Genomic DNA, 27,679 nt, shown 5'->3' with positions numbered 1-27,679 from the left:
ACAGCGTTGATTATTTTTCTGGTTTCCTTGCATTATTTCTCCCACCACAATTCACTCACATGTTAGGCAGTCTTTAATTTTCTGTCAGTTTGCTTCAATGACAGTTTCTTTTTTTAGCAGCTGGAAGGGGGAAGTTTCATAGCAGCAGTAAAGCAGCTGTCCAAGGGGTGGGAGTGGGGGCGTTGGTTTTGTGCAAATATTTGTATATATTATGCAAATATTTTATTACCTTCCATAAACCTGTTGTAATTTCAAAAGATATTTTGTCTAAGTACTGGGCCTTGCCGGTAAATGTCTCCGTCCAATCAGCTGCGAGATGTGGAGGAGCCCGCCCCTCCGCGCCCCCCCTTTATAATATTGCAACAGCCGCCTTTAAGGCTGACTGCAGGAACATGTGCGGCTCCATCAGCACCACCCTCAGTGCAGCAGCGTCACCTCAATGGACGTAACTTCACGCTAAACTGAGAACAACCAGTAACTTGTATTTTAAATTCCCAGTCTTAGCCTGCCACTGCAGGCGGCATCAACCCTCCAGACAGAAACAGCTTCACTTTTCTGCTTTTGTGCTCTGAGGATATATCTGACAGAAACAATGACAGAAGGCAACAGTCTGCCGGACGGTGGTGAGCACGATAAGGATGAGGTACCCTCGGAGGACAGGCGGCCGGAGGAGAAGAAGGACAACGGGGACAGAAAAGGGACAGTCCCGGAGGTACCGACAGCTCCGGCAGATCCAGAGCCTGAGTTTGTGCACCCCGAGGGCGGCTGGGGGTGGGTGGTCATGCTGGCTGCCATGTGGTGTAACGGGTCGGTGTTTGGCATCCAGAACGCCTTCGGTATCCTCTTCATTTATCTGCTCAAGGAGTTCAACGGCGGGGACGACGAAGACGACGAAGACATCCGCTTCAGGACAGGTGAGGGGGCTGGGGGCTTGTCCCGCTGCAGGACACGCACGACTGACGGTAGAGGCGTACACGTCTGAAAGTCCAGAAGCTGGCCTTAAGTTTTACAGGCGGGAGCAGCTTTAAACGGGGTGGTCCGGTTGGCTTGGGTGTGGGAGAAAGGTCCGTGAACGCGGCTCAGATAAGGTACGACGCGCGGCTGGAAAGCGCGTTAGGTTTGATTAGACCGAAGCCAAAACAACTTATGTGTGTAATCACGTACGTTGCCGTGTCACGCCTTTCCCCCAGCAAACCCGACAGCTGCCCGTAGTGTAAATCAACCACCGTCAGCTAGAAGTAACGCGATATAGCGTTTCCTGCTGAGAGGGACAGACACGACAGAAACTCTGCTCAGAGGAACAAGCAGCTGTGCCTGAATGCCTCAGCTCTGGGAGCAGTTATGTGCTGCAGTATAGGTCCTGATAGTACATGTGCTGGGGCTGTCTTCACTGGTTCTACTGGTCTGTGTGGTCAGCAATGCTTTGAGCTGAAGGAGGGAATGGACATGTGGTACAGATGTTACTTTCAGCTTGCTGTTTGTGTTACTGTTCCTATTGCTCTTCGCTTATATCCTCCTTACAATTCATGAGTTGTATCAGTAATTGTTCTTGTGATGCAGATAGTGTTACAGCTGGCATGTTTTTCTTTCTCACTTCTACCTTTACGTGGTGAAGTAGTAGATAGCAGGGGGTCAAGGAAGAGGTGATAGAGAAAAACACATCTCCTTTGTGTGTGTGTGTGTATGTGAGAGAGTGTGAATATGAGCCAGTGTTGTTGTGCTGTGATTGTAACCTGTTGTTGGTGCCACTCCATGAGACTGTGACTATCTCCAGACATCTCTGTTTGGTCGTCTCTAGGCCAGACACCTCAGGGAGACATCTGTGCTGGCTTACTGATGAGTGAAACCAGTCTGAGATCATGCATTTCTTTGTGCACATCCTTTTAGTGTGAGTTATGTTATTACGAGTTAAGTAAAAAAAGATTTGCAATGTTTAATAGTTTCCACAAATGCAGTCAATTCTATATGTCACTGTGAAAGCAGGTAAGTGTGTGTCTGTTGCTACGTAAGCAGAGCTGTGTTCTGTTGTGGTCTACCATGAAGCCACACTTTGGAGATGGTTCAGGTTCAGCAGGTTATGTATCTACAAACCTTTGAACCTGGTCTGGAGTTGATTTGGTCTTGACTGTGCCTCTGTTTGGAGTTTTTGTGGTGACGTGTGTATGGTTGGATAAAGTAGACTTTTGCATTTTAAACAAGACTGTTGTGTAATTCATTACAGAAGCGACAGGTTACCTTGAAATGACTTTACCTTGTGTCGGCTCCGTTGGGTGAGCCGGTGAACACCAGTCTGGTTCACAACCGGATGTTTTCTGTTCAGGTGTTGAAGAATTGACAGAAGTGCTGTTGTGGTTCCTCAGTTCTACTTTACAAATACGCACATTGCACCGTGTTGTCATCTTGTTTAAGTTTTAAATGATCCCAAACTTTGGACATCTTCTGCCTTTTCTCGCTCTGCCATAGCGCCAACTTTTACACTGAAATGCGTTGTGCGACAGTGATTACGGTCCGTGTGGAACAATGATCCCTAGTCGGAGCAGGTCTGATAAAGCAAGTGATAGTAATTAGACGCATACTCGAGGCAAAGAATTTCCTTCGAAGATTTTTTGTAATCAAGTTCCTCGATTTACTCGAATTATCGTTGCAGCCTTACTTGTGACACAGGCTGGTGGCCAGACTCAAACCGCCATTGTCGTACAGTGTACCCCATGCACATGGAGCGCTTGCCAGAACTGCTCAATTATCGGGGTCCTCAATGTGTTCCCTTTTCATTGCATGTTTAGTGCATGTTTAGTCCTTTTCCGGTGTGGGTGTGTTGTTTCACATCTCGAAATGTCTGACACCAGCTTGTTAGCTACAGCACTGTGCAAATGTTTTAGGCAGTTTAATGTCTTATCACACAACACCATCAGGTGTCTGATTGATTCAGGATTCATAGTGCATCCCACTGTTCAGGACAACAAGCCCATAAAGAACCCATTACCATTCATGAAGAACTATTTTCAGAGGCAAGAAGAACCAGGAATCCTGCAGAAGACTGATCTGACTCCTGAAATGGGAAATGTTGGACACTAAGTTTGCAAAGTTTCTGTTTAAAGGCTTAGGTTTATATTTAGTCCAACTCTAGTCCTGCTCTTCTGACGACAGTGGTTAGAGCTGTCCTGTTGTGCATTTCCAGCTATGCCCTGTTTTTCCAGTATTAATCCACCTCTCAGCATTAGTGCACATTCATTTGTGTGTTGTTTCCAAACCTGTTTGTGTGTTTCCAGAGAGAACATTATGTGCCTCTTCATCCAGATGACTCTTCTGTACAACAGGTCTTCCTGTTGTGAGAAAAGAGGTGACGTGCATTAATCAGCTTGTTGAGAGGTTTTCAAGTTGGACATTGGTGTAGAGGAAGTGCCAAGGGTGGTGGGAAGCGGTTGCTTTGACAGGCAGGATGAAGGGCCAGAAAGCTGCTGCCATGAACACAAATCATTATAATGCGATCCCCTTCCTTCCAGTTGCGTCTTTGTCAGTAAACATAAGGAGACAAAATGTGGATTCCAGGTGACAAAGGTTCCAGTGCTGTAAAAAGCACTATAAATAGTACTGGTAAGCAGAGAGTTAGATGAGTTTTAGGATCTCAGTGTTCATAATCATAGTGATTGAGAAGGATGTATTTTGAGCTACTGCAATGGTGGCAAAATAGTGAGCAAAGTAACAGATCTATAAAGTAATTGGGTGAATATTTGAAATATAAATCCTTCACACATTCTGCTCAGTTCACTTTAATTAAAAATGTAGTAGTAAAAGATTGTAGTAGCAATTTTCATACATCAACCCAGGTTGGACTAAAAGCATTTCTTCTAGGACTTAGATCCACTTGTACTTTGTCTGTCTAATATTTCTTTTTGCACTATTGTCTTTCACACAGAGACAGTGCTCACAAACTGTTTGGAAAGCGGAACTACCCACTTTATCCTTGTTCAGGACATGACCTCACCTATCTGCACACAGTTTAACTTAAGACAGCAGTTTCCCTTCTTGTTTACAACACCACTGCAGCCTTCAGCCCATCACCTCCATCTGCTGTCTACACAAATGTCATTGTAGGGCAAATATACATAGTGTGCACTGCTGTGGAGAACTATCTGCAGATGTTTAGCATATTTTTCATTAGATAGGTCATGCTTGGAGCATGAGTTCAGTAGGAGGTGCTTTATTAAAACGTGACATTTTATCTGAGAAACATAATTGACCAGCGCCCATGTGCTGATGGTATGGCACTACTTTACCCCATCATTGATGACGATAACTGATAGGGTTACATTTTATTTATTATTCTTCAGATTAGCAGAAATTGTAACTACAAAGTATATTATAGAGCGCTTTTGCAAGTGGATCATTGTAAAAGAGTAGGAATTCACCACTGTTGGAGTAAAGTATGCTTTCATTGAGGTGTAGCGTCCCAACATAATGGTAGACCTGCCTTGTTTTTATGTTCTAAGCTAAGTCAGTTTGCTTTGGGGGACAATTCCATCTGGTTTCATTATACTTCATTTTACTTATCCCAAATGGGCGCCATTTGAATGGAAATAATCAAAAAGAACAGTCATTAAGACTGAGTAAACATCCCGCATAATATTTACTATCTAGTGTTTTTTATTGAGTGCAGTGCCAGCTAATCGTATCTGCTTATTTTTAAAAAAAATGAGATTCACTTCAGAAACCACTACATAGAACTTTCTCAGCCTATCTTCTTCTTTCCGTTTCAGCTTCTGCATTATGGATTTGGCACGTTTTTTTTTTTTTTTGGTCTTTCACGTCGGTCTCCCTTCCAAGTACTAACCAGGCACGGGCCTGCTTAGCTTCAAAGAGCAGAGGCTATTGGGCACTCGCCCTCCAGTATGGCTGCACAGAACTGTCTCAGCCTATACTGTCGGCAAAATAAGTCGCGTATGTGGTACCTGGTGGCATTTAAAAATCAGCGTGAGTGAAGATGGTGGAAAGAGAGCAGCCACAGAAGTCTGTGGTCAACAAAATAGGTAGAAGCAATTCTGTTGTTTGGGCACAGTTTGTATTCAAAGAAGCGGATGTGGAGATGAGTTGTGGATGGGAGATGAGATGTGCAGAGAGAGTAGAAGAAGGGCGTGTGTGTGTAGGGAGTGAGGAGCGGTAAGAAAAAGAGAGAGTTGTTTTGTTGTGCTGTGAGTTAGTGTGGCTACGGCTAGAACAGTAGCCTATTACTTGTTCGGTTTAAAATAAGAATAAAGAAAAGTTGAACGAAAGAGCGTCTGTCGGTTGTGAGTATAACGGGGCATTACATTGGTGTTGGAAGCCAGAGATGCGGTCCATGTCGAGAGAAACGCACGGCAGAGTGCCACCTGAAGCTTTGCCAACTGCTACATGCAGCCACATGCGGGTTTAGAGGGAAATGACCAACTGTTCAATAAGTATCCCTGAAGATACTTGTGGCCAACCAGGCCACAATTTGCGCTACTGCCTGACCTCCAAGGAGAAGGAGGGAAATGGGAGGGGGACCGTGTAAGGCGAATAACATGGCCCCAGAAATCCCGGCAGTTGAATCCGCATGTACTGTTAAGAGAGGCGGGAGGGGCCGGAGCCCCGCAAGCGGATGCTGCGGAGACTGTGGGTAGGACGGGACCAGGTTGCAGCTGCCACGTCCTGGTGCGAATTGGGGATATTTCCTGCATGGCCCTAGCAGATACAGGGTCCACAGTCACCTTGGTGAGACCAGACATGGTGCTGGAAGGGACGGCGGCTGAACTGACCTGGGTCGAACTGCAGACAGTAACTGGCCAGAAGGCTGCCATGAAAGGCCAAGGAACTTTTGCTTTTATGCTGGGGAATCTGACATTAACATTCCCTGCTTGGATAGCCGAAGTGAGCGATGCATGTGTCCTGGGCCTAGATTTCCTAAAGCACATTGGAGGCATTCTAGACTTGGGGGCAGAGGTGCTCATGCTTCCGGGAGGACAACGCGTCCCGTTGTCTCCACCCCACACGGGGAACCTTCTGGGCGGGCCCTCTGTCCTTACAGCAGAACTTGCAGAGGTAACATTGTCCCAGGACCTGGCGACGCAGCCTATGGCACCTGAGGCACACAGGTATGATACGCCACCCCCGGCGGTCGCAGTCCCACAACCGCCTGAGAAGTGTCTAGAAGCGGTCCAGAGCATATGGGAGAGGAACCGCGGGGTTTGGATGATCAGCAACAGTTGGCTCTAAAACAAACTTTATGGGACTTTAAAGACATATTTGCCCTCGATGATAACGAGGTGGGCCTCACACACCTAGTCGAGCACCACATTGACACTGGAGGGGCACAACCCATTAAGGTATGGCCTAGGTGCCTTCCCCTGATTCAGCAGGAGGCAGTGGACAAGGAAGTTGCTGCCATGTTGGAGGCGGGTATCATTGAACCTTTGGATAGCCTGTGGTCATCAGCAGTGGTCATGGTCCCGAGGAAAAAGGGCACGAGATGAAGGTTCTGTGTTGACTACAGGCTGTTTAATAAGGTACCATGTAAAGACTGTTATCCATTACCATGGGTCGACAAAACCTTGGACTTGGTCTCAGGTTTGTCGTGGTTCTCGTAGCTCGATTTACGCAGCGGCTATTGGCAGGTTCCGCTGATGGCGGAGTCGAGACAGAAAATGGCATTTAGGTACATTTGAGAGACTAATGGACCATGTCTTGGCCAATGTGCCCCAACAGGAGTGCCTGGTCTATTTAGATGATGTTCTTATCCACTGGAACTCTTTTCAAGCCGATTGGACTCTTTGCTACGAGTGATGGGAAATATTGCAGCTGTGGGCCTGAACTGTGGGCCACTTCATGTGGAAGGAAGTGGAGTTCTTAGGTCACAAGGTGAGCGGGGAAGGCATCAGTACGCTGCAGGAAAAGGTTCAAGCCATTCAGGACTGGCCGATTCTGAGCAACCAAAAGCAGCTTAAGAGTTTCCTCGGCTTCGCATCTTATTATAGGAGATTCGTCAAGGGGTTCTCATTGCATTGGGGTCCCCCTCTTCCGGTTTCTTCAGAGGAATCAGCCATTTTCTTGGACTGCTGGATGCCAGGAGGCGTTCTCCACCCTGCAACAGGTGTAGGGGCACTTATGGAAAGGGTGGACATTATGGGGCCTTTTCCAGTGTCAGACTGGGGAAACAAATATGTGCTGTGTGCAATGGACTACTTTACAAAATGGCTGGAGACTTATGCCCTACCGGACCAGGAGGCAGAGACAGTGGTGTATGCCCTATTGGAGGGCATGGTTAACCGTTTTGGTGCGCCGGAGATCAAGCATAGCAACCAGGGCAGGAATTTTGAGTCCAGGGTCTTTGCGGCCCTGTTGTCTTCCTGATGGCATATCGCTCAGCTGTCCAGTGCTCAACAAACTGCACGCCAGCTTTGCTGATGTTAGGCTGGGAGAAACAATTCCATTTTTTGGGCACAGTTTGTATTCAAAGAAGCGGATGTGTATCAAAAACATATTGTAATGACTGTAGTGTTGTTGTGCCTTGAACGGGGTGTTTCTTTGGGGAGTTTGGAGGGGGAGCTAGAGGGAGATGAGATGTGTAGGAGAGTAGAAGAAGTGGGTGTGTGTGTAGAGATTGAGGAGCAGTAACAAAAAGAGAGGGAGTTGTTCTGTTGTGGGGTGAGTTAGTGTGGCTACGGCTAGAACAGTAGCCTATTACTTGTTCGGTCTAAAAAAAGAATAAAGAAAAGTTGAACGAAAGAGCGTCTGTCGGCTGTGAGTATAACGGGGCATTACAATACTATGTGCAGTGGTGTCGGCACCGCTTGGTAACACCACAAGTCTTTTTAACCATCTAAAATATAAACGCAGACTGAAATATGACCAACTAATAAAAAAGAAAGAACAACGAGCAACCCCCACAACGTTCTTTTCTACACAGTCATCACTTAAAGACACACTCTACAGTGTAATGCTGAAGAGTGTACATAGCAATGCTTTTTATACATTTGAATATATATTATACCATTTGCTTTAAGGATAATTTATTGTTTTGTTCAATAAATGCAATATATTTCCAAAGTCAATGAGTAATCATGTAAAATATTTGTGATTCCAATAATGACCAAAATAATCGTGATCATGATTTTATCCATAACTTGAGCAGCCCTACTGGCCATTCCTTGACTCCATTTCAGGGCTCCATGTGAGACTGAAATACAGGGAGAAAATACAGACTGAAAACCTGATCTCTGGGTGTAGTGACACCCAACAGAGACATACCAACACATGTTGAAACACACTTCTTCTCATATTAACACTAATATGCTGGAAATTGTGATAAATTGTTGCATGTGTAAATGATGAAATACTAAATATTAAGTTATTAAAGGAAAAATTTGGGTTTGGAGGCTTTTAGGCTTTTTTATGTTTAAAGGTTTCATGAGCAGTTCTCTGAGTGTGGCTGCAGGAATTCTACAGGATCATTTTACAGCTCCAGTTGTATGTAATGTGTTATTTTTGAATTTGTTCATGCCCTACAAACTTTCTTATCTCCACTTTGTAAACAAAAAGCTAGAATGTAGAATATAACTCCTTTCAGTCATGCTGGCATTATGGATTCAAATATAATATTAATTTAGAAGTGTGCATTAAAAACAGGATTTTCTCTGTCACTTTGTATCAGTTTGTGGTGACATTAGAAAGTTCTAGAGAAATGAAATTCTCTTTCATTCCTATTTTAATCAAATGAGTTAAGCCCATGTGTCTTTTCACTTTTGGAACCATGCCTTGGACTCCTGCTGCAAACACAATGCAAAATGATTGATGCCTGTTAAGTATGTATATGTCTCTGGATTATGTTCTCATTTCTGGGCTGGTTGATCCCACAGAGCTGACTTTATGATGGAGATTTAAATATAGAAAAGCATATTACAAACGTATGCTGCAGTGCACATTTTTCGTCTCAGCAGGGTAATTTTTCCCTGCACCTTTTACACCCTAAGAGATCTACTTGATTTGCGATCTCATATCTTCATCTAAAGTAATATCTAATTTTGTTTGCAGCTACTAGGCCTGTCCTATCACTGTATCAACACTAAAACCATTAATAAAATCTGGGACTGTTGTGGTAATTCTTAGCCAGACCAATATATAACAGACAGAGGTTTCAGACTTAAATGGGTCCCAAATGGGGCAAATGTTAAAGGAAAATGTAGTTGATTGACATCCTCAACTTTCACATGGCAGCTCTAGTCTCTTCTAGTGCTAGCGCACAAAATTGGGAAACTGGACATTTTAATCAGCCAATCACAGTGTACGGTGCTGGGGTGGGGAAGTCCAGCCCATAGAGTGGTCTAAGCTGTCAGGTGATTGGCCTTTACATCTGTGTTTCAGGCTCTGGTTCCCTCCCTTTGGGAATGCCAGATGGGGTTATTCCTGGGTCTCATGCTTTAAAAACCTGTTGCCTGTCATTTAATGTTAAAGCAGCCAAAGACCTTTGGACCAAACAGAGAGTTTAGATAGTCTTGTTTTGATGAATCTGATGTAACCTGAACTCTTGTGGTTGATTGACTTTTAGGTAAATAACACTGAGCCATCTGACCATATTTTGGATAAATATTATTTTCACTCAGTATGAAAGGAAAACATAAAGGGAAGTAGGATAGCTGAAGCTGATATTTTGTCCTGGGATGTGAAACTGACAGTCACTGCATGGTCAAGTTGAAAATATTGTCTTAGTATCATTGTCTGTGAGAGCTCACCACGCTGAGTGTCAGGCAGCTAGGATATTTCTTCTATGATCACCTATAGACTACACTGCAACTAGGCCACTGAGGTGCCAGCATAGAATGTAGTGTAAATGTGGTTCCATTAAATCTTGCAGCAGGAAGTCAGGAGCCTAACCCAGTGGTGTTTGTGCAACACAGACTGCATGTTAACTGTTTACTATTAAAAAGAGATGGTGCAGATGTTTTCCTTTGCTGCTGCTAAGGCAGTGTGGGCAAATTATGCTTTATGCAGTGAGATAGGTGCACTTTACTTTTTTCTGCTTCCCTGAATGCACAAACAAGTTTATTGTGAAGGTAATTGATTTAGTAAAAAATAGCTCAGAACTCAGCATGGACATCATATTTCACATGTAGGACCAGAGACAATTACACTGACAAGATAGGTAAAAAGTGTTATACCTGCTGTGTGCCCATATGTGTCTTTACAGATTATAATGTGCTGTTACTTTTGTGGCTTGTCATTTCCATGACAGTGTGTGTGTGTGATGAAGGGCTTATCTAAATTGTGGCTAGTTGCCATCTCTATATTGTGCACTTAAAAATGGGGTGGACAAAAATCTTTCCCAATCACCAACCAGCCCTGACACACCGCCCCCTTCTTTCCCCTCTAACATGAAACACAACTCCCGTTAAACATTTTTTTTTGTTCATTCCACCCATGCTTATGATGTGTGTTCTTTCCATTATATGCACAACCGTAAATCACTCTAACTTTTCTGCTGTGTCATCAAGTAGAAGTTTGTGCTTCCTGTGGTGTGAGGTCAGAAAACACATAAAGGACATGAGCTGAAACATGGGATGCAAGCAAGCACACAAAAATGTGTGTTTCTTACTGCCTCTCCCCCTCCACAACCTCCAATAGAGCAAATGGTTTCCAGCTGCTGGAAGCAGGAGATGGAGTAATGGTTGCAGTGCATTATGGTCCACTGCCAGATGTGTATCTGCAGCACATTGAGGCCCTGATTAGGGCTATGACTGTGGTCTTTGCAGTTGAACAGCAAAGGTTGCAAAGTCAAAGTCAAGTGAAGTTTGAGTTTAGAATACCTGCAGGGATTTCCTCAGGTGCTTCCATGCTGAGAAAAAGCTAAGGTTGGCCATTCAGACTGTAACTGGCTTTCCATAAACTGCTTAGTTTTAGAAATGTTACTGTGGTAAGAGATGGTAAAATCATGTCAGATTTGCGAGGTGTAGACAGGACTGACACCATGGGCCTGTGCCAGTAGTAATTATACCTCCAAACACTGTAGAAATGTCAGTTTGAACATTACATTGGCATAATCACTTCAAAGGGGGCTGATTTGATAAGATCTGTAATAAGTGAATAACTGGGTCTTTTCCACTCAAGGTTTGAATGAATTAGTATAACTCCACTGTGCATAGACAAAATCTTGCACCACTTGGATTTTCTTCACCTAAAGAAATCCTGCAAGCTAAAATTAGCATTCATTGCAATTATTTTCTTCCTCACACTTAATCTCTCTCTTCTGTCACTACTAATGTTGACCTGGCAACACATGAATCGACTTGCAGTTTCACTCAAGACTGTAATTAACTTGAAGCAGCTAGAGCAAAATTCCAGAGAGAGAAATTGTCTTTTTACAACACAAGTTTCCTATTTCTAGCAGTGGTAACATTTTTTTTTTTAAACCAAGAATACTTCTAATTGAACAATTTACATTTGTGGTACTAAACCCAGTGGCTTAATAGACAAAAAACAGAATACCACCTACAGGTTCAGATTTTATTAAATGCAGCACAGATTGCACACTAACAAATTTGCGGCACAATTCCTTGAATAACCCAAGCCATGCATATTATATATAATCAAATTGAGCCCAGTTTGCACGTGTACTTAACCCAGGCTGTCAGCCTTTATTTTTTATGTTTCCTATGTAACTGTAATTTGCTGACTGTTCAGCAGAGAGACATCTGGTCCTGTTTTTTTTTTTTTTTTTTTTGAGTTGATTTATTGGCATCCTTTCCACCTCACTTTGTGCACAGGTTTTTCATCCGTTATCTGGTGTTAAATGAAGCCTGACTTCATTCTCCATTTTGGAACTAGATTTTACTCTTGAGAACCTTGAGTCAACAGACTCACAGAATATTACAGGGACAAGCTGTTTTCACCAAGCAAAGAAAACCTGTCACACCCCTGCAGCATTAGGCAAGTTTGCTTGTCCATTAGTTATTTCCATTGACATTGGTTAATGGATAACTCTTCATCCAGGTGTTTTAATGCAAGCCCCCTCAATTTACTGACAGGGGTGCCTATGATCTTTATTGTACTTACCTGCTGTATTACAGTTAGATGAGTTACATGTAACACGCTAAAAGAAATGTTGCAATTGAGAGCGTGTGAAACTTGCTGGTTAGGTTAATGAATAAATATTATGGTATTAATAGTGTAGTAACAGATAGCTATGCGTACAGTGAATTTCCAAACGGCAGAGCAGTGGTCACTGCTCTAGGTTCATTTTGGGGTGACTGAGTTCAGAGCAGGGGGTCTTCCAGCAAGGAGTCTTTAACAGAGCAGACAGACGACTTAAGGAAACTCTGCCTGATCTGTCAGTGTCCAAGTGGGCCCTGTGGCTAGCAATGGATGTCACTGGGGCAGAGGGAATCCTGATATTACATTTTTCAATCTAGAATTCCTCTTTGAAACATAAATGCATTTTAAAATTGAGAGAGCCAGTGATTGAAACCACAACAGCAATTTCCTGTCGTCTTTGAGGGATTCTTTGGCCTTCTTGCTCACTGTCATTTATTGCATTATGTAGCTTAAAGGGGGCTCATATCCCCACAACTACAGCAAATTCAGAAAGTATTCAGACCCCTTCCCCTTTTCACATTGCTCGTCACCAGGATAATACCATCCCTACAGTGAAGCACGGTGGCAGTAGCTTTATGTTATGTGGGGGCTTCTCAGCAGCAGGGACAGAGAGACTGGGTAGAATTAAGGGAAGGATTAATGCAGCCAAATACACAGAGGTCGTTGAAGAAAACCTGCTCCAGAGTACAAAGACCTGAGACCTTTCAGCACAACAATGACCTAAAACCAACAGCTAAGACATAGTTGTAGTGTCTTCCCGTCAAGTCTCTGACTGTCTGAGTGGCCCAGCTAAAGCCAGACTTAAGCCTCACAGAACATCTGTGGAGAGACCTGATCATAGCAGTTCAGATGCTTCCCATTCAATTTGACAGATTTTGTGAGGATCTAACAGGATGAATTGCCCCAATCAAGGTGTGCGAAGCTTGTAGAAACCTATTCCAAGAAGACTGGAGGTATTGCTAAGAGGCTCTTAAAATGTCTACATTAAGGGTCTACATACTCTTCAATTCAATTCACTTTTATTTGTATAGTTCCTAATCACAACACAATCATCTCAAGGCACTTTACAAAAAACAAAAAATCAACAAACAAAAAAAGGGGGAAGGGAGGGGAGGGTTAGGGTAGGGGAGCTCAGTGCACCGATGGAGAGTCCTCAGTCAGTCTAGGCCTGTAGCAGCATAACTCAGGGTTACCTGAACCAAACCTAACTGTAAGCTTTGGCTAAAAGGAAGGTCTTAAGTCTAGCCTTAAAAGTACAGAGAGTATCTGCCTCCTGAACCCAGACTGGGAGCTGGTTCCACAGGAGAGGAGCTTGATAACTAAAGGCTCTGCCTCCCATTCTGCTTTTGGAAACTCTGGGAACCACAAGTAGACCTGCACTCTGAGAGCGAAGTGGTCTATTGGGATAATATGGTACTATTAGGTCTTTAAGGTATGAAGGAGCTTGATCATGAAGGGATTTGTATGTGATGACTTTTCAGTTATTCATTTTAAAAATTATATTATCTCAATACTGCACACAATAAATAGACAAATTCTCTGTCATCAATGCTCAGTTTTTGTTCCAACTGTCTAGGGGCGTATTGCGTCAACTTATTTTGGAGGCTGTATGCAGGTGTTTCTGCTGTTTAGCCCACCCTAATTGATATAAACACTTGAGTACATACTGTACGTATACTAGATGTTTGTTGCCTGGGCCATTTTTAGTGAAGGTAAATCATATCTCCAAAGGTATCTGTGTACTGTGTCTGTATTGATATCAGTGTGTCTGTGAGTGAATGAGTGCATGGATACAAGAGCAATAGTGTTCTACTGCATCATCTGACTTTGTTTTTTTTGTCAGTCTGTAGAGTTTACAGTAAACACCAATCTGCTGGAGATGGTCTTGAGGTTTAACTTTTCTTTTCTTATGAATGTGAAGTGAAAACCAGTGACACAGAGCCCATGTTAGATTTTCACATTCATTCATCCTCTCTTGCTTTCTCTCCTACAGCGTGGGTGGGCTCCCTCTCCATGGGGATGATCTTCTTTTGCTCTCCCATCGTCAGCATCTTCACCGACATCCTTGGCTGCAGAATTACCGCAGTGGGTGGTGCTGCTGTCGGCCTGGCTGGCCTACTGGCCAGCTCCTTTGTCACGTAAGAGAGCAAATATGTTTGTCAGTTCAAAATGAGATCATGCTCTCACTATCCATCCATTCATATTTATACGACTTATGGTGTAGTTAGTTACACTAGCAGCTTTAGCTATTCCTTCATTGTTTATGTCAAAGGATCAGGGACCTGTTATTCCAGTGTGGTGTAAAACATGCAGATGTCAGACTAAAATACTTCTCTTCCTTTTCAGCCAGCTAATTTAACTTCTAGAACTTTCCTTGAACTATTAATCAAGAAGCTATGCACTTTGTTGTTAATAATGCCCTGGAATCCCATACTTTCAGGAAACAAAGTGGCAAATGCTCACCCTGATATTATCATCACTTTAAACAGCTGCAAATCAGTCATAAAACAGCCTAACTGTTGCTTAACAAGTGACGGTCGCGCAGCAAATCACAAACACAGGGCACAGCCAAGTTCTGTAGTAGACAGAGCAATGTGCAAAATTTGTTAGGCATGTAATTTCTCTTTGGGAAGCTATTTTTTTTTTAGAGCAGACATTATTTATTTACTTCAAATGGGACACTGGGAGAACTACCTTGTTTATTTATTTGGGCCTTCATCACTAGACATAAATCATTTTACCACTGCACTGTTTGATGCAATATGCTAAGACTGAAAAAAGCGAAACACTTCAGAACATTATACTGGCATTGTAGAGCATCTAGCTGTCTAGGTTGTTTCAATATTATACACACTCATCTGACCTATGCGTTTTTCAAACTTTACTTATTCAGGAAGTCAGGAATTTTATTTGCAATCATCACATCAATGTATTGATTACATTTGCAGCAGTATGAATGAGAATAGGAGCATCAAAGCTCTGTGCTCTTGTGAAAAGCCTAGAGTTTAGAAAAAGTGTCTGAAGACTGTCAAAAGTGGGCCGTAACTTGCACAGGCACTGGGTTGTTGTAAGACCAGTGGCACAACAGATAGTTCTGCCAGCATAAGAAACTGAAACTGAACTTCAGAGTTATGTGTCAGCCTTAAGTGAGTAAGCAAAGTTTATTTATATGGCACCTTTCTCAGACAGCAGTCACAGAGTGCTTCACAATAAAATAGGCACGATAAAATACATAATACAATAAACATAATAAAACAGGTCATAGCAGCCCTTTGTCTAGATCGAATGCTTGTAGTAATAAGTAAAAAAAAGCTGCTTTTTAAAAGTATCTACAAAATCTAGTGAATGTTAAGAGAAAGAAGTTTATTTAGGAGTCTGGGCGCGACTGCCTGAAAGTATCTATCTCCTCGTGTCCTCGAGTGTGAGGGACCATTAACAGGTTCTGATCTGATGATCTCAGACTGCGGATAGTGTTATAGTGCTGGATCAGGTCCGTGATATAAGGAGGTACCTGCCCATGTAGGGCTCTGAATGTCAGGACCCAAATTTTAAAATTTATTCAATAAGAAACTGGGAGCCAATGAAGGGACTGTTACAGTAGTCTAAACATCATAACACAAAAGCATGGATTATCATCTCTAGCTCAACTTTAGACACCATTATTCTAAGTTTTGAGATGTCCCTTAATTGAAAAAAGCAATTCCTTACCAGTTGTTTTGAGTGGTTCAAGGAACACATTTTTTCATCAAAAATGGCTTGGTTTCACAGAATGGCTCAAAACACCCAGGTTCTGTTTCATCCCTGGAATAGCACTGTCTGGGGCAATGATAAGCAATTCAGTTTTGTCTGAATTTAGCTGTAGGTAGTTTTCACTTAAACATCATTGTTTTATTCTGGACAGGCAGTTGATTAAGGAACACAGATTCTGGACAGATTTTTAAAGGATCAGTACAGCTGAATATCATCAGCAATGAGATGGTAGGAGACACCCATAAACTGCTGAACTATCTTCCCTAAGGGGAGGACATACAGCAAAAACAGGATTGGTCCCAGAACTGAACTCTGGGGTACTCCACATGACAGATTTGCACACTCAGACATAATCTGGTTTGCGAAAACACAGACTCCTGCCAGGGAGATACAAGGAAAACCACTGTAAAATGGGTCTAGACATCCCAACCGATCATGCAGTCTTTACCATAATATGATGGTCGACTGTGTCAAAGGCCAAGGAGAGATCTAACAGGACTAAGGCTGTGCATTTCTCTGAGTCAGCTGATATCATAATGTCACTGGACACTTTAAGTAGCGCTGTTTTAGTCTGGTTTTTGCAGAAACCAGACTGGAAAATGTTGTAAATGTTATGTTCCTCTAAGAAGGATGTAAGTTTAGATATCAGCTTTTCTAGGATTTTTGACATGAAGGGGAGCGTAGATATTGGCCTAAAATTGTTTGATTCAGTTGGGTCCAAACTGGGTTTTCTAAATTTTCATTCCACAACCACTTGTTTAAAAGAGCTAGGGAAGACACCAGTCAAAAGTGAATTGAATGGTTAAACATTTCAGTAACCCAGGGTCCAATTGAGTCAAAAATGTGTGGAATTATCCAAATCTAGCAGCTTAATTAACTAAATGTTATGATCAAGATTATGACCAACATTTACACAATACAGCTGGACACATTCACAAAAAACAGGGCAGGACAACCATGGTCCTTTGCTGTTGGCAACTGAACAGTTAAACCTGAGATGTTGGTGGATAAGTAGGCTGTGGAAGCATAGCTATAGTTGAGAGGGGAGGGCAAAGTTATTCTCCATCTCTAGTACACATTTTTAAACCGTTCAGTATCAATAAAAGGCAACAAGTCTTATTTTTCCTGTGAGAAAATTATCATCATGGACAAAAAGTAAGAAACCGCCAAGATTTTACTTCCTGCTGTTGGAGTCAGCTGGTTGATGGAGCCATATAGAAATGCTCACAGGTCTTTCTTTGACCTTTTCCTTCCTTTACAGACAACACTGGTTATGGCCATTGCAATGAGGGCTTGTTTAGGAGCAGTGATAACTCTTAGCTGGGTGATGTCTTGTTATGAAAAACATTACTGTCCACGCTGAGTCAAAAGGTTGTTGTTGCTACATTATTTTCCAGGTCCCTTGGCCCTCTGTACTTCACCTATGGTATTGTGTTTGCCTGTGGCTGCTCTTTTGCCTACCAGCCCAGTCTGGTCATCCTGGGCCACTACTTCAAGAAGCGCCTAGGCCTGGTGAACGGCATTGTGACAGCTGGCAGCAGCATCTTCACCATTACTCTACCCCTTGTACTGTCAGGCCTCCTGGAAAAAGTAGGCCTCCAACACACCCTGCAGGTTCTCTGTGTGTTTATGTTTGTGCTGATGCTGGCCGGCTTCACCTATATACCCATCCTGCCTGTCAAATCCAACGCCCAAACAGGGAACCACTGCCCGCCCATGAGCCGGGTGTTCAATTTCAACATCTGGAAATCTATGGGATATCGCATTTGGGCCTTTGGTGTCCCTGCAGCCCTCTATGGCTACTTTGTGCCGTATGTTCACCTGGTAAGTTAGTTTTTTTTCTACTACTTTATACTAACTACTAACTCTGGGCCAAAGTTCAGTCTGATTGAAAATCACAGCATGTAAATGCCAACAGAAGGCTTCCATGGAGTGATTTCCCAGTAGCCTAAAGCCATATTTTTGATGTGTCATCAGGAAGGGGTTATAGTGAGAGTTCAACTAGGGAGCTAGCAACTAGCAACAAGGGTTTTACTAACATGAGATGACAAGAAGTCAAAACCCCAGCTAGGGCCAACCTGAAGTATAGTATTACCAGCAGAGTGAGGAATATTCATGAGATGGTTTAAGACTTCAGTATTTCAGAATCTAAGAACAAGCATTCAGAAAGTATTCAGAACCCCTTTTTTCCAATCTTGTTATCCTGCAGCCAGCAACAACATGTGAAAATTAGCTCAGGCACCTCCCATTTCACTTGATCTTTGCTTGATCATTCATGTTTCTACATCTTGATTGGAGTCCATCAGTATTAAATTAAATTGATTGGACATGATTTGCAAAGACACACACCTATAGAAGGCTTTATAGTGGCAATGCATATCAGAGCAAAACCATGAGGTCAAAGGAACTGCCTGCAGAGCTCAGAGACAGGATTGTTCATAGGCACAGAGCCTATGGAAGGGGAAGGGTACAAAAACACTCTGCTGCACTGAAGGTTCTCAGGAGCACAGTGGCCTCTATAATACTCAAATGGAAGAAGTTTGGCACAACCAGGAATCTTCCAAGAGCTGGTCGTCCAGCCAAACTGATAAATTGTGGGAGAACAGTCTTAGTGAGAGAGGTGACCAAGAACCCGGTAGTTCTCTGACTGAGCACCAGAGATCCTGTGAGGAGATGAGACAAAGCTCCAGAAGGTCAACCATCACTGCAGCCCTCTGAGCTTTATGGCAGAGTGGCTAGATGGAAATCTCTCCTCAGTGTAAAATACATGACAGCTGCTTGGAGTTTGCAAAAAGGCACCTCTGGTCTGATGAAACCAAGACTGTTTGGCCTCATTTCTAAGAAATATGTCTGGAAGAAATCAGGTGTCTCTCATCAGCTGCCCAGTACCATCCCAACAGTGAAGCATGGTGGTGGTAGCACCATGATGTGGGGGGTCTTTTCAGCAGCAGGGACTGAGAGACTCGTCAGGTTTGAGGGAAAGCTGAATAGAGCAAAGTACAGAGACATCCTCAATGAAAACCTGTCCCCCAGAACTCAGGACCTCAGACTGGGCTGAAGGTTTACCTTCCAACATGACAACGACCCTGAGCACACAGCCAAGACAACACAGGAGTGACTTAGGGACAACTCTGTGAATGTCCTAGAGTGGCCCAGCCAGAGCCCTGACCTGAACCCTGTCCAACATCTCTGGACAGACCTGAAATGGCTGTCCACTGATAGTCCCCATCCAGCCTGACTGAGCTTGAGAGGATTTGCAAAGAAGAATGGCAGAAAATCCTCCAATCCAGGTGTGCAAAGCTTTTACAGACAACACTGATTATGGCCAGTGCAATGAGGGCTTGTTTAGGAGTAGTGATAGCTGGGTGATGTCTTGTGATGAAAAACATTACTGTCCACGTTGAGTCGAAAGGTTGTTGTTGCTGCATTATATTCCAGATCCCTTGGCCCTCTGTACTTCACCTATGGTATTGTGTTCGCCTGTGGCTGCTCTTTTGCCTAACATCATACCCAAAAAGACTCAAGGCTGTAATTGCTGCCAAAGCTGCTTCAGCTAAGTACTGAGTAAAGAGTCTGAATACGTATGTAAATGTGATATTTCAGTTTTTTCTTTTTCATACATTTAAAGATATTTTTAAAATTCTGTTTTCTCTTTGTCATTATGTGGCACTGAGTGTAGATTAATTAGGAAAAATGAATTTAAGCAATCGTAGCATCAGGCTGCAACATAACAAAACTGAAAAAATAGAAAGGAGTCTGACTACTTTCTGGATGCACTGTATACCCTGTCTCTGAACATAGATGCTGAATTTAAATATAACCACATGAGATACTAGCTGTGTGGTCTGAAATATTGTAGCCAAATATGACAGGAAGACTCAACTTCATCTACATTTTCCATATCAGTTCTATAAACAGGAGTCATTTTCTCCAATTAACCTTTATTTTAGGCTTAAAATGGGTAACTATGACTTTGGAGAAAACATTCTCTTGGAAGGGCTGCTGCTGAGAGAATGGATGTGGGCTCGGGAGGTGTCTGTTTGTTTAGTCATGACCGTTATTGGACAGATCACAGCATGTGTTTTCCCAACACCCCCCCCCACTTGTTACTCCGACTGGGACACTACAGCAGCTGTCCTGTCCTAGACACAGCACCTCCTTCTTAACTCTTGAGGCCAAGTCCTGGTCTTGTGACACTGCATTGGAAGAAAAACACGGGTCAAACAGCACATTGTCCAGCCTTTCAGGAAGCCCTCAAAACCTCTTCAAACTTTTCTCTGGTGGGCGTGTGTGCATGTGTGGGTGTACTTGTGAGGACCAGTTTGAGTGAGGACTTTTTGGGGCATTTGAGAGGAACACTGCCCAGCATATCTGTAGGTTGTTAAGGGGTAAAAGTCCAGTTTGGAACACACACATACTTTTTTCCAGTGTACATGCATGTGTACACTTTTGCTGATTTGAGATAAGACACTGACCTTCAGCTATGGCATGGCATAAAAGGTCTGATTTTGCCAATGGTGGAGTGGTAAAGGAATTAGAATACACTCTCCACCGCTTGCTTTACAAAATTAACCAACATAGTGATGAACAGCAGGTGAAAAACAAATACCTATCATCTATTGTTGACTGAATAATAACAGCACATTTGCAGTATGCAGAATGGGACTGATTTAGAAAGCCGCCTTTGCTTTTAGATTAAGTTTGAGAGTGTTTTGTTGCACACCAATGTTGTAAATGAGAATATTCAAGGCAAATTTCAAAAGTCTATTGGTGATGTGTCATTTTGCAATTTAGATTCTAATTCAGTAAGATTTAGTTGAGTCTTCAGTAGGGCTCAGGGGCTGTGACTAACAGGAATGAAATGCCTTGTTGGTTTTCATCTTTTCATTGGACTTTTCATTTTAATAACATTAACAAAAGCCCTTTTGTCATCAACAAAACATTTTCAGCAAATAATCACCAGATTTTAGTGTTTACACCTGATTCTCAAATAAGGTATCTTTTCTGTCTCCCTTCTAGTGTAGCAAGTGTAAAAAGCAGAGCTGAAACCTAGTATGAAGTTGAGCTGCTCTCCCTGCATAGCATGCACATGTGTGTTTGTGCTATTGTGGGCATGTGTATTTACTTTCCAGGGTTATGTTTTGTGCCACAAGGCCAACTGTCAGGCCCTGAGTTTCACCAGATGAAAGTGTTCCTGAAAACATGCTCAAAGACACGCACGCCATCAAAAAGCAAACAGTTAAACAATCTCATGCTGCAATCTTTAGTGCCGCCCTGATAAGCACCAGTGCATCATTGATCAGTTGAAACAGAATTACCTTTAGACCAATAAATATTTGGTCAGACATTTGAAATAATCTGTTTTGCTTGGGTGGAAACATGAGCAGTGTACAGTAACGAGGGCTCACAGATAGATGCAGTAGTACTTAGAGGCTTGAGACAGACTGATCAACTTGCCAATCTAACTTCACTAGTCTAACAGTGTGAAAAGGGTTTGAGAGTGTGTAAAGAAAGAGGCAATAATATCCCATGGTGTTTAATCATAAAGAGTGAATTTTTCCAGTAAGCTCCACTGCTGTGTTGTATTTGCTGTTTGCTTTTGCATTTTTGACATTTGTTTCTAAGGTGCTATGAGATAACAGTGTTCATCTGTTTCCTTCTGTTGTCCACAGATGAAGCACGTCGAAGAGCGCATTGGAGAAAAAAACAATAAAGAGTTTCTGCTCATGTGCATTGGCATCACATCTGGTGTGGGACGTCTCATCTTCGGCAGGGTGGCAGACTACGTTAGTGGAGTCAACAAAGTCTACCTGCAAGTAAGTGCCTCAAGTGTCTCAGTTGTCCCAGGAACATGACGTTAATGTGATGTTCACCTCTCTATAGTGCTCCTAGTTTATGTGGTGTACTGGTTCAACCAGTGTTTGAAGGCTCATTTGTTATAGAAAAGACAAGACTAAGACTTGACCTATGACTAACAGTTATAAATTTATGCTGATGTTAAGGTTTTACTTCCTCTATGTTGCATGAACAAGCTCTGAAACAGCCTTTAGATGATCATGTGATTGTCATGTGATACTAAAGCTCTTCAATGAAATTTGACTAACCTGAACATGAAACTGTACCATGATATAGAAGCATTTTCTTATTCAAGTCCATCATGAACATAAATACATAAAAAACTGGGAAGAGCCCTTTGCGTGCGAATAAGTCCTGTCTCATCTCCTCCCAGGTGACTTCCTTCTTTGTCATCGGCCTGATGTCCATGATGATCCCTCTGTGCAACATCTTTGGGGGGCTGATCGCTGTGTGCCTGCTGATGGGACTGTTTGATGGCTGCTTTATCTCCATCATGGCTCCTATCGCCTTTGAGCTGGTTGGGCCCAAAGATGTGTCCCAGGCCATCGGTTTCCTCCTGGGCCTGATGTCTGTGCCTATGACTGTGGGGCCACCCATTGCAGGTAACGTTGATTGTGTCAGTGTTTTCAGTCTGTAATATGAATATATGTTCATATTACATGAATATATGTTCATATTACAGTGATGCTGAATATTGACTATGTCCAAATCTAGTAATCTATGGTGGTTTAGTGAATTTGAAACTTTTTCACAGCTGGATAATCTGAATTTAAGTCCCAGCACTGGCCTTTTACCCTGTTTAAGTTGCTCATGGTTGCTAAATCTTACAAGACAGAGTAAAGTGGAGAAGGGAAACCAGCTGTCATTACTGAAATACATCTCTCAAGTCTGTTCATCTTTTGTTATAAAAGCATCCATTTATTCGTCTTTATAGTAAAGTTTTTTCATAATTTAAAAATTAAAGGCCACATTTCTATTGTAAAAGAAACAAATTAAATAATATTGAAATATTGAAATTAAAATAAATATTTAAAAAAAACATTTATTTTAATTTGTTTGTTTTATAAGATCTTGCACATATGTTCATTTTATAGGAAATGTCTATAATTTCCTGCCGTTTCTTTCAGGAGGACAAATGTTCTTATTTTTAAAATGGAACATGTATAACAACTTCAACATTGTAACAACAGGGTGTTTGGACAACTGACAAAAAGCTTTTCTGCAGCATCCTGGTAATGAGTCACTATCCAAAGCGGAAGAAGAGAAGTCATCTTTTTTACACAGATATTCATAGATCTTTGGTGCTGGCTAGTGTTAATTTTGGAATCTTGTCATTGCTGAGTTTGCAGACCTGCTTCTTGCATTCAAGTCAGTAATCTCCTTTGCTGTGGACAGTTGTGGAAACCTCCTCTTCCACTACAGATTCTTTACAGTCCAAACTTTGCTGTTTTTATCCAGTCTGAGCATTTCTAAACTTCACTTGTGTCGCACAGAAAATGAATGGGGTTGAACTTGAACTGTGTTGTGCCACGACTCCTCTAGTTGTAACTCTATCTCATTATAATTCAATGATATTTAACTTAAACATATTGTTTCGTCGGGGGGGGAGTATTTTCATACACTGCATGTAGGGCGACAGTTCTATGTGTCACTGAGCTTCTGTGAGTGGAGGGAACCTGGGTGCTCAGCTCCAAGTCACTCTGAAACATGTTCAAATCAGGATTTGCCAAAGAGGCCGTCCATGTGTGATGCTTTAAAATCTGCTGCAGTCAGTGTGTGGTCACGACAGCTGCCCACTCTGAGCTCAGGGTCTCTGAACCGGTCGACAAAATCAGCTTTGTTGACTAGCTAAGAATAGACACACAAGTAGTCCTTCAGGTGATGCTTCACAGCCTCCAATAAGGTCAGTGTTGTGATCATGATACCCCAATGCTAAACTGTGTCTGACTTAACATGTCATACAGCAGCTGTTTGTGCCAGTGTTGCACGAAAAGGAGACTTTTAGTGAACCTTTTACTAAACCTGGACTTTTATCTGCTTTTTCTGAGCCCAAATTCTCCTCTTCTAAATGCAGGCTTCCTGAGGGACAGACTTGGTAGCTACGATGTGGCCTTCTACCTGGCAGGTGTTCCCCCAATTTTTGGAGGAGCAGTGCTGTGTCTGATACCCTGGGTGGAGGCCAGGCGCAGGAGAGCAGCAAAAGAGGCCCTGAAGAAGGAGCAAGAGGTCACCATGAAGATGATGGAACAGGAGAAGTCTCAGGGGGAGGCACAGGGTAAAACTGGAGAGTTGGTCTAAGTGCCCAGCCAAACAGACTGCAAGACACTCACACATAGTGTCAGACTGAGACTGCTGCTGACTGGCAACATGAAGATACAGCATGTGTTTGTATGTGGCCCTGATTTTAATAAGTGCTTTCATTAGGAGAATGACAAGCCAAAGCAGTAAAACATATCAGATAGCTAGGGGGAAGTAGAGTTTAATAGGAATGTAATCCTGAAGAACTATGCATTAGAGTATTTTAATTCCACTGAACTACAGTAATCAGAGAGCAGAAACATGAAGCTTCACTGAAAATGGAAAAAACCTGCACATTTCATGTTTGTCACAAGGGAAATGAGGTATGCTGTTCTTACTACAAATGCAGTGTTAGAACTGTAGATCCAGTCTACAGCCAGTGTCTATATAAAAACACTTTCTGAAGGCATTCTTAAGAAGTGAAAAGTGGACTATCCATACTCTTTATGATTGGTTTACATATATATACATATATATATATATATATATTAGGGCTGTCAATCGATTAAAATATTTAATCGCATGATTGTCATGAGTTAACTCGTGATTAATCACAAATTAATTGCACATTTTTATCTGTTCTAAATGGACCTTAACTTAATACGATTCAAGTTTGTAATACTCTAAGCAAAATGGACAAACATGCTTTATGCAAATGTATGTTTATTATTAGTGAAACCACCCTAAACATACAGCATAAAGAACATTGACATGTTTCAATGACAGTAGATATGTTTTTGTTCATGTCTATTAAACACATGGACAAAAAGAAGATAGAAAAAACACAAGTTCCCATTATTTCTCTTTCTTTGCACTGAGCCAGTTGCTCAAACAGACAAACCAACTTAATTCACACTAACAATAAACGCAGACAGACAACAGAACCATCAGACATTGTTTTGTAAGTGAATTTACTGTTCAGACCTGTTCAAACAGGAAATGTGCGCTGCTTTAATCGCGTGTTAATAAAAGTAGTTAATGAATTTCAAATTGTCAAACAATTAAAATTAGTTAAAATGAATTTGCATTACTGCGTTATTAACACATTAATCTTGACAGCCCTAATTATATATAAATTTGATTTAGCAAACTGGTTTACTAAAGAGTTCTATGGAAACCTGTGACCTCTGTTTGTAGAGTGCCCTCAGAAAGTTCGCCTTATTAAAACATGCCATTACAATCAACTCAGACAAGTGCTCTGACAGGTTTTATGCTCAGGAGGCAATTTTTAGTTATGAAATCTGGGATCATCAGAGTTGTGAAGGTGATCAGACCTTTTAAGGGAAACAGCTTTAAGCACAATGACTTTACATGCCATATGATTTTGCAACCTCTTTTTACCCCTGAGAGGGTTAATGTGGTTCTGACTGTACAGTGACTGGTTCATAAAAAAAAAAAAAAAAAGGCTGCTTGTGCATTAGAAATCTCCTCAGTGTTCTACATTCATATCTTTAAAACAGTAGTGTAGGACATATGCTTATTGTGTCTTGTGAGCAGCCACAGCAGAAGACTGATACCACCCTATCCATGTGTAAGATATGACTGCAGCCAGCTGCTGGTGACATTAACCTGGTATAAAGACTGAAAACAGGAAGAAACTGCTAGCCTGGCTCTGTTCAAAGGTAACACAGTTTGACACACTACTTAACATGTTGTGTCACCTGTTTAATTTTTAAAGAAAAAACATGTACAGACAAACCTTTCTTGAGCAGGTGCAGTCATTTCCACAGTGTCATAACCACAGTTCACCCACTGTTGAACTACACTGTTACAGCCAGTACAGATAGACCTGCTACCAGCGAATAATATAAATCTATAAATTAATATTGTGTTTATGTTGAATTCTATGTCCACTAATTGTATAAGCAATATTTCTTTTGCAACAAACAGTGGTGGGATTGGATTTTAAATTCTTCTTTTTCTCTTCTATTTGGTTCACAATTTTGAACATATACTTCAATTGTATATCATCCATTTATAATGTGATGGCTCAACTACAAACTGACTGAAGGATCAGGTATAAAACAACTCTCTTCATTTCAGCAAAAGATTACCTGCTTGGATGATAATCCTCGTGAAAAGGACCAAAAGCACAACATACTGCTACATTTGTAGTTTGTCACCACATATAAGGCTATCACGCCTATTTACCTATTTTTAAGATGTGACCACTAGTTGAGTTAAGTCAAGTTAATCATTAACTTGTGACCACTTCAGAAACCCTGAGTAGAAAGACGTTGTATGTTGTCATATTTATTTTTGAGTTTGTGGAGATGTGGATGTCATGCTTTAATTGAAAGACATTGCCTTAATGTCAGTTTCATTTACTGAAGACCAAAATGTATTGAAAGGAAAATGGCCAAAGTTGTGAACATGTGCTAACTCTGTTTGCTTTCTGTCATATGCTGCCCTAAAGCCTAAAGGTAGTGTCAGTGAACCATCGGAACATCAGTTTGCTGACAGTGAGAGATTGCTCTTGGAAAACTCAGAGACCTTTTAAAAAAAAACAGCAAACCATCATAGAATTGTGGCTGATGGTTTTTCCTCTGCAGAGCAGTGACACACTCTACCTCAGATGTTGTGAAAAAATACAACTGACCTGCTCTGGACTATCCTGCTCCTTGGACAGAAGCAGTCCATGTTTGAGCAGTGTGACTAGAGAAGCACAGATAAACTGCAATGCCTTAGAAAAAGATGTAGCTATCCAAAGATTTACTCTTTAAGCAGGTACTTGCTGCTTAGAGCTAAAAATGCCTTTATGCAAGAAATGTGACAAATTTCACACAAGGTTTGCATTTGCTCTAAAAGTGTATTTTTCTCATGATTAATAGCCTTGATTGCATTTCAAGCCTCTTTTTGAATTAGATGCATGGCTGCTTGGCACACTGTTTTCTGTTTGGACTAATTACAGTTATAGCCCTATTCACCTGTGACAGCCTCCAGTAATTTCTTGTTGGAGAAATTTGTACCTCTGAATTTTGATCATAAGTGTCTTTATTTTATTGTGCTTAATCTCTTTTACTTACTTGTTTTAGTCATTATTCCACAACATATTTTTCTAATTGATCTATTGTTCAAAAACTTTTTAAAGTGCATGATTTGTTTTTATGTAGTAATTTTAAATTTGAGTCCACAGTTTACTGACTGTCTTATAAAACTGCCTGTTTTCTGGCTTAATAGTGTCCACATAGGCTTTATTAGGCAAACAGGAAATGATGCCTGTGCCAAGTTTGGAGGATTTTCAGATTAATTTATGTGTCCAAGTATTTATAGCATTTTACTGCTTATTTGCTGGCTTTCTTCACAAAATCTCTATGTGTTGGGATTTTATCTCTGCTGCAAGTACAGATAAAGACCCTAAAATGTTGCTGCAAGGAATGCATCTTTGCTTTGTTCCTTCTATTTTTTCTGCATCAGCCTTGTTTCATTAATGCTCAGTTTTGAGAGGTGTTGTTTGCTCTGTGTATATCATTTATTACTTATTTTTCTCATGAGTTAACCAAAATATATTTGACTTAAATATTCATTTTCCTATATTTCCTATCTGGTAAACTACAGTATATGCAATGTATGTAAACACAATCAGATTATAACATTTGGAAAACAGTAAAATAAATATATATATATACATATATATATATATATATATATATATTTAAATTTTTGGTGACTTTGA

At 41.6% G+C, this 27,679-nt stretch overlaps 1 protein-coding gene across 1 annotated transcript; it reads left to right on the top strand.

Annotated features, from left to right (window-relative positions):
• Positions 1–390: 390 nt before the first annotated feature.
• slc16a10 (solute carrier family 16 member 10) lies at positions 391–27,679 on the top strand. The gene is made up of 6 exons (XM_026318245.1): positions 391–914; positions 14,093–14,237; positions 17,247–17,673; positions 21,522–21,665; positions 22,079–22,307; positions 23,780–27,679. Exons 1-6 carry the CDS (start codon positions 593–595, stop codon positions 24,001–24,003), a joined length of 1,491 nt encoding a protein of 496 aa, XP_026174030.1. The 5' UTR covers positions 391–592; the 3' UTR covers positions 24,004–27,679.

The sequence above is a fragment of the Mastacembelus armatus genome, chromosome 24 (assembly GCF_900324485.2).
Source record: "Mastacembelus armatus chromosome 24, fMasArm1.2, whole genome shotgun sequence".
Taxonomy (NCBI): Eukaryota; Metazoa; Chordata; class Actinopteri; order Synbranchiformes; family Mastacembelidae; genus Mastacembelus; species Mastacembelus armatus.
The sequence above is the reverse complement of the archived record's forward strand: the minus strand, read 5'-3'. Positions and strand labels throughout refer to the sequence as shown.

Bases quoted from the DNA above. Each gene is read 5' to 3' on its own strand.
- slc16a10 (XM_026318245.1), top strand. From the start codon at position 593: ATGACAGAAGGCAACAGTCTGCCGGACGGTGGTGAGCACGATAAGGAT. The intron at 17,674-21,521 runs GTAAGTTAGTTT...TGTTGTCCACAG, and splicing joins TTGTGCCGTATGTTCACCTG to ATGAAGCACGTCGAAGAGCG. The intron at 21,666-22,078 runs GTAAGTGCCTCA...ATCTCCTCCCAG, and splicing joins TCAACAAAGTCTACCTGCAA to GTGACTTCCTTCTTTGTCAT.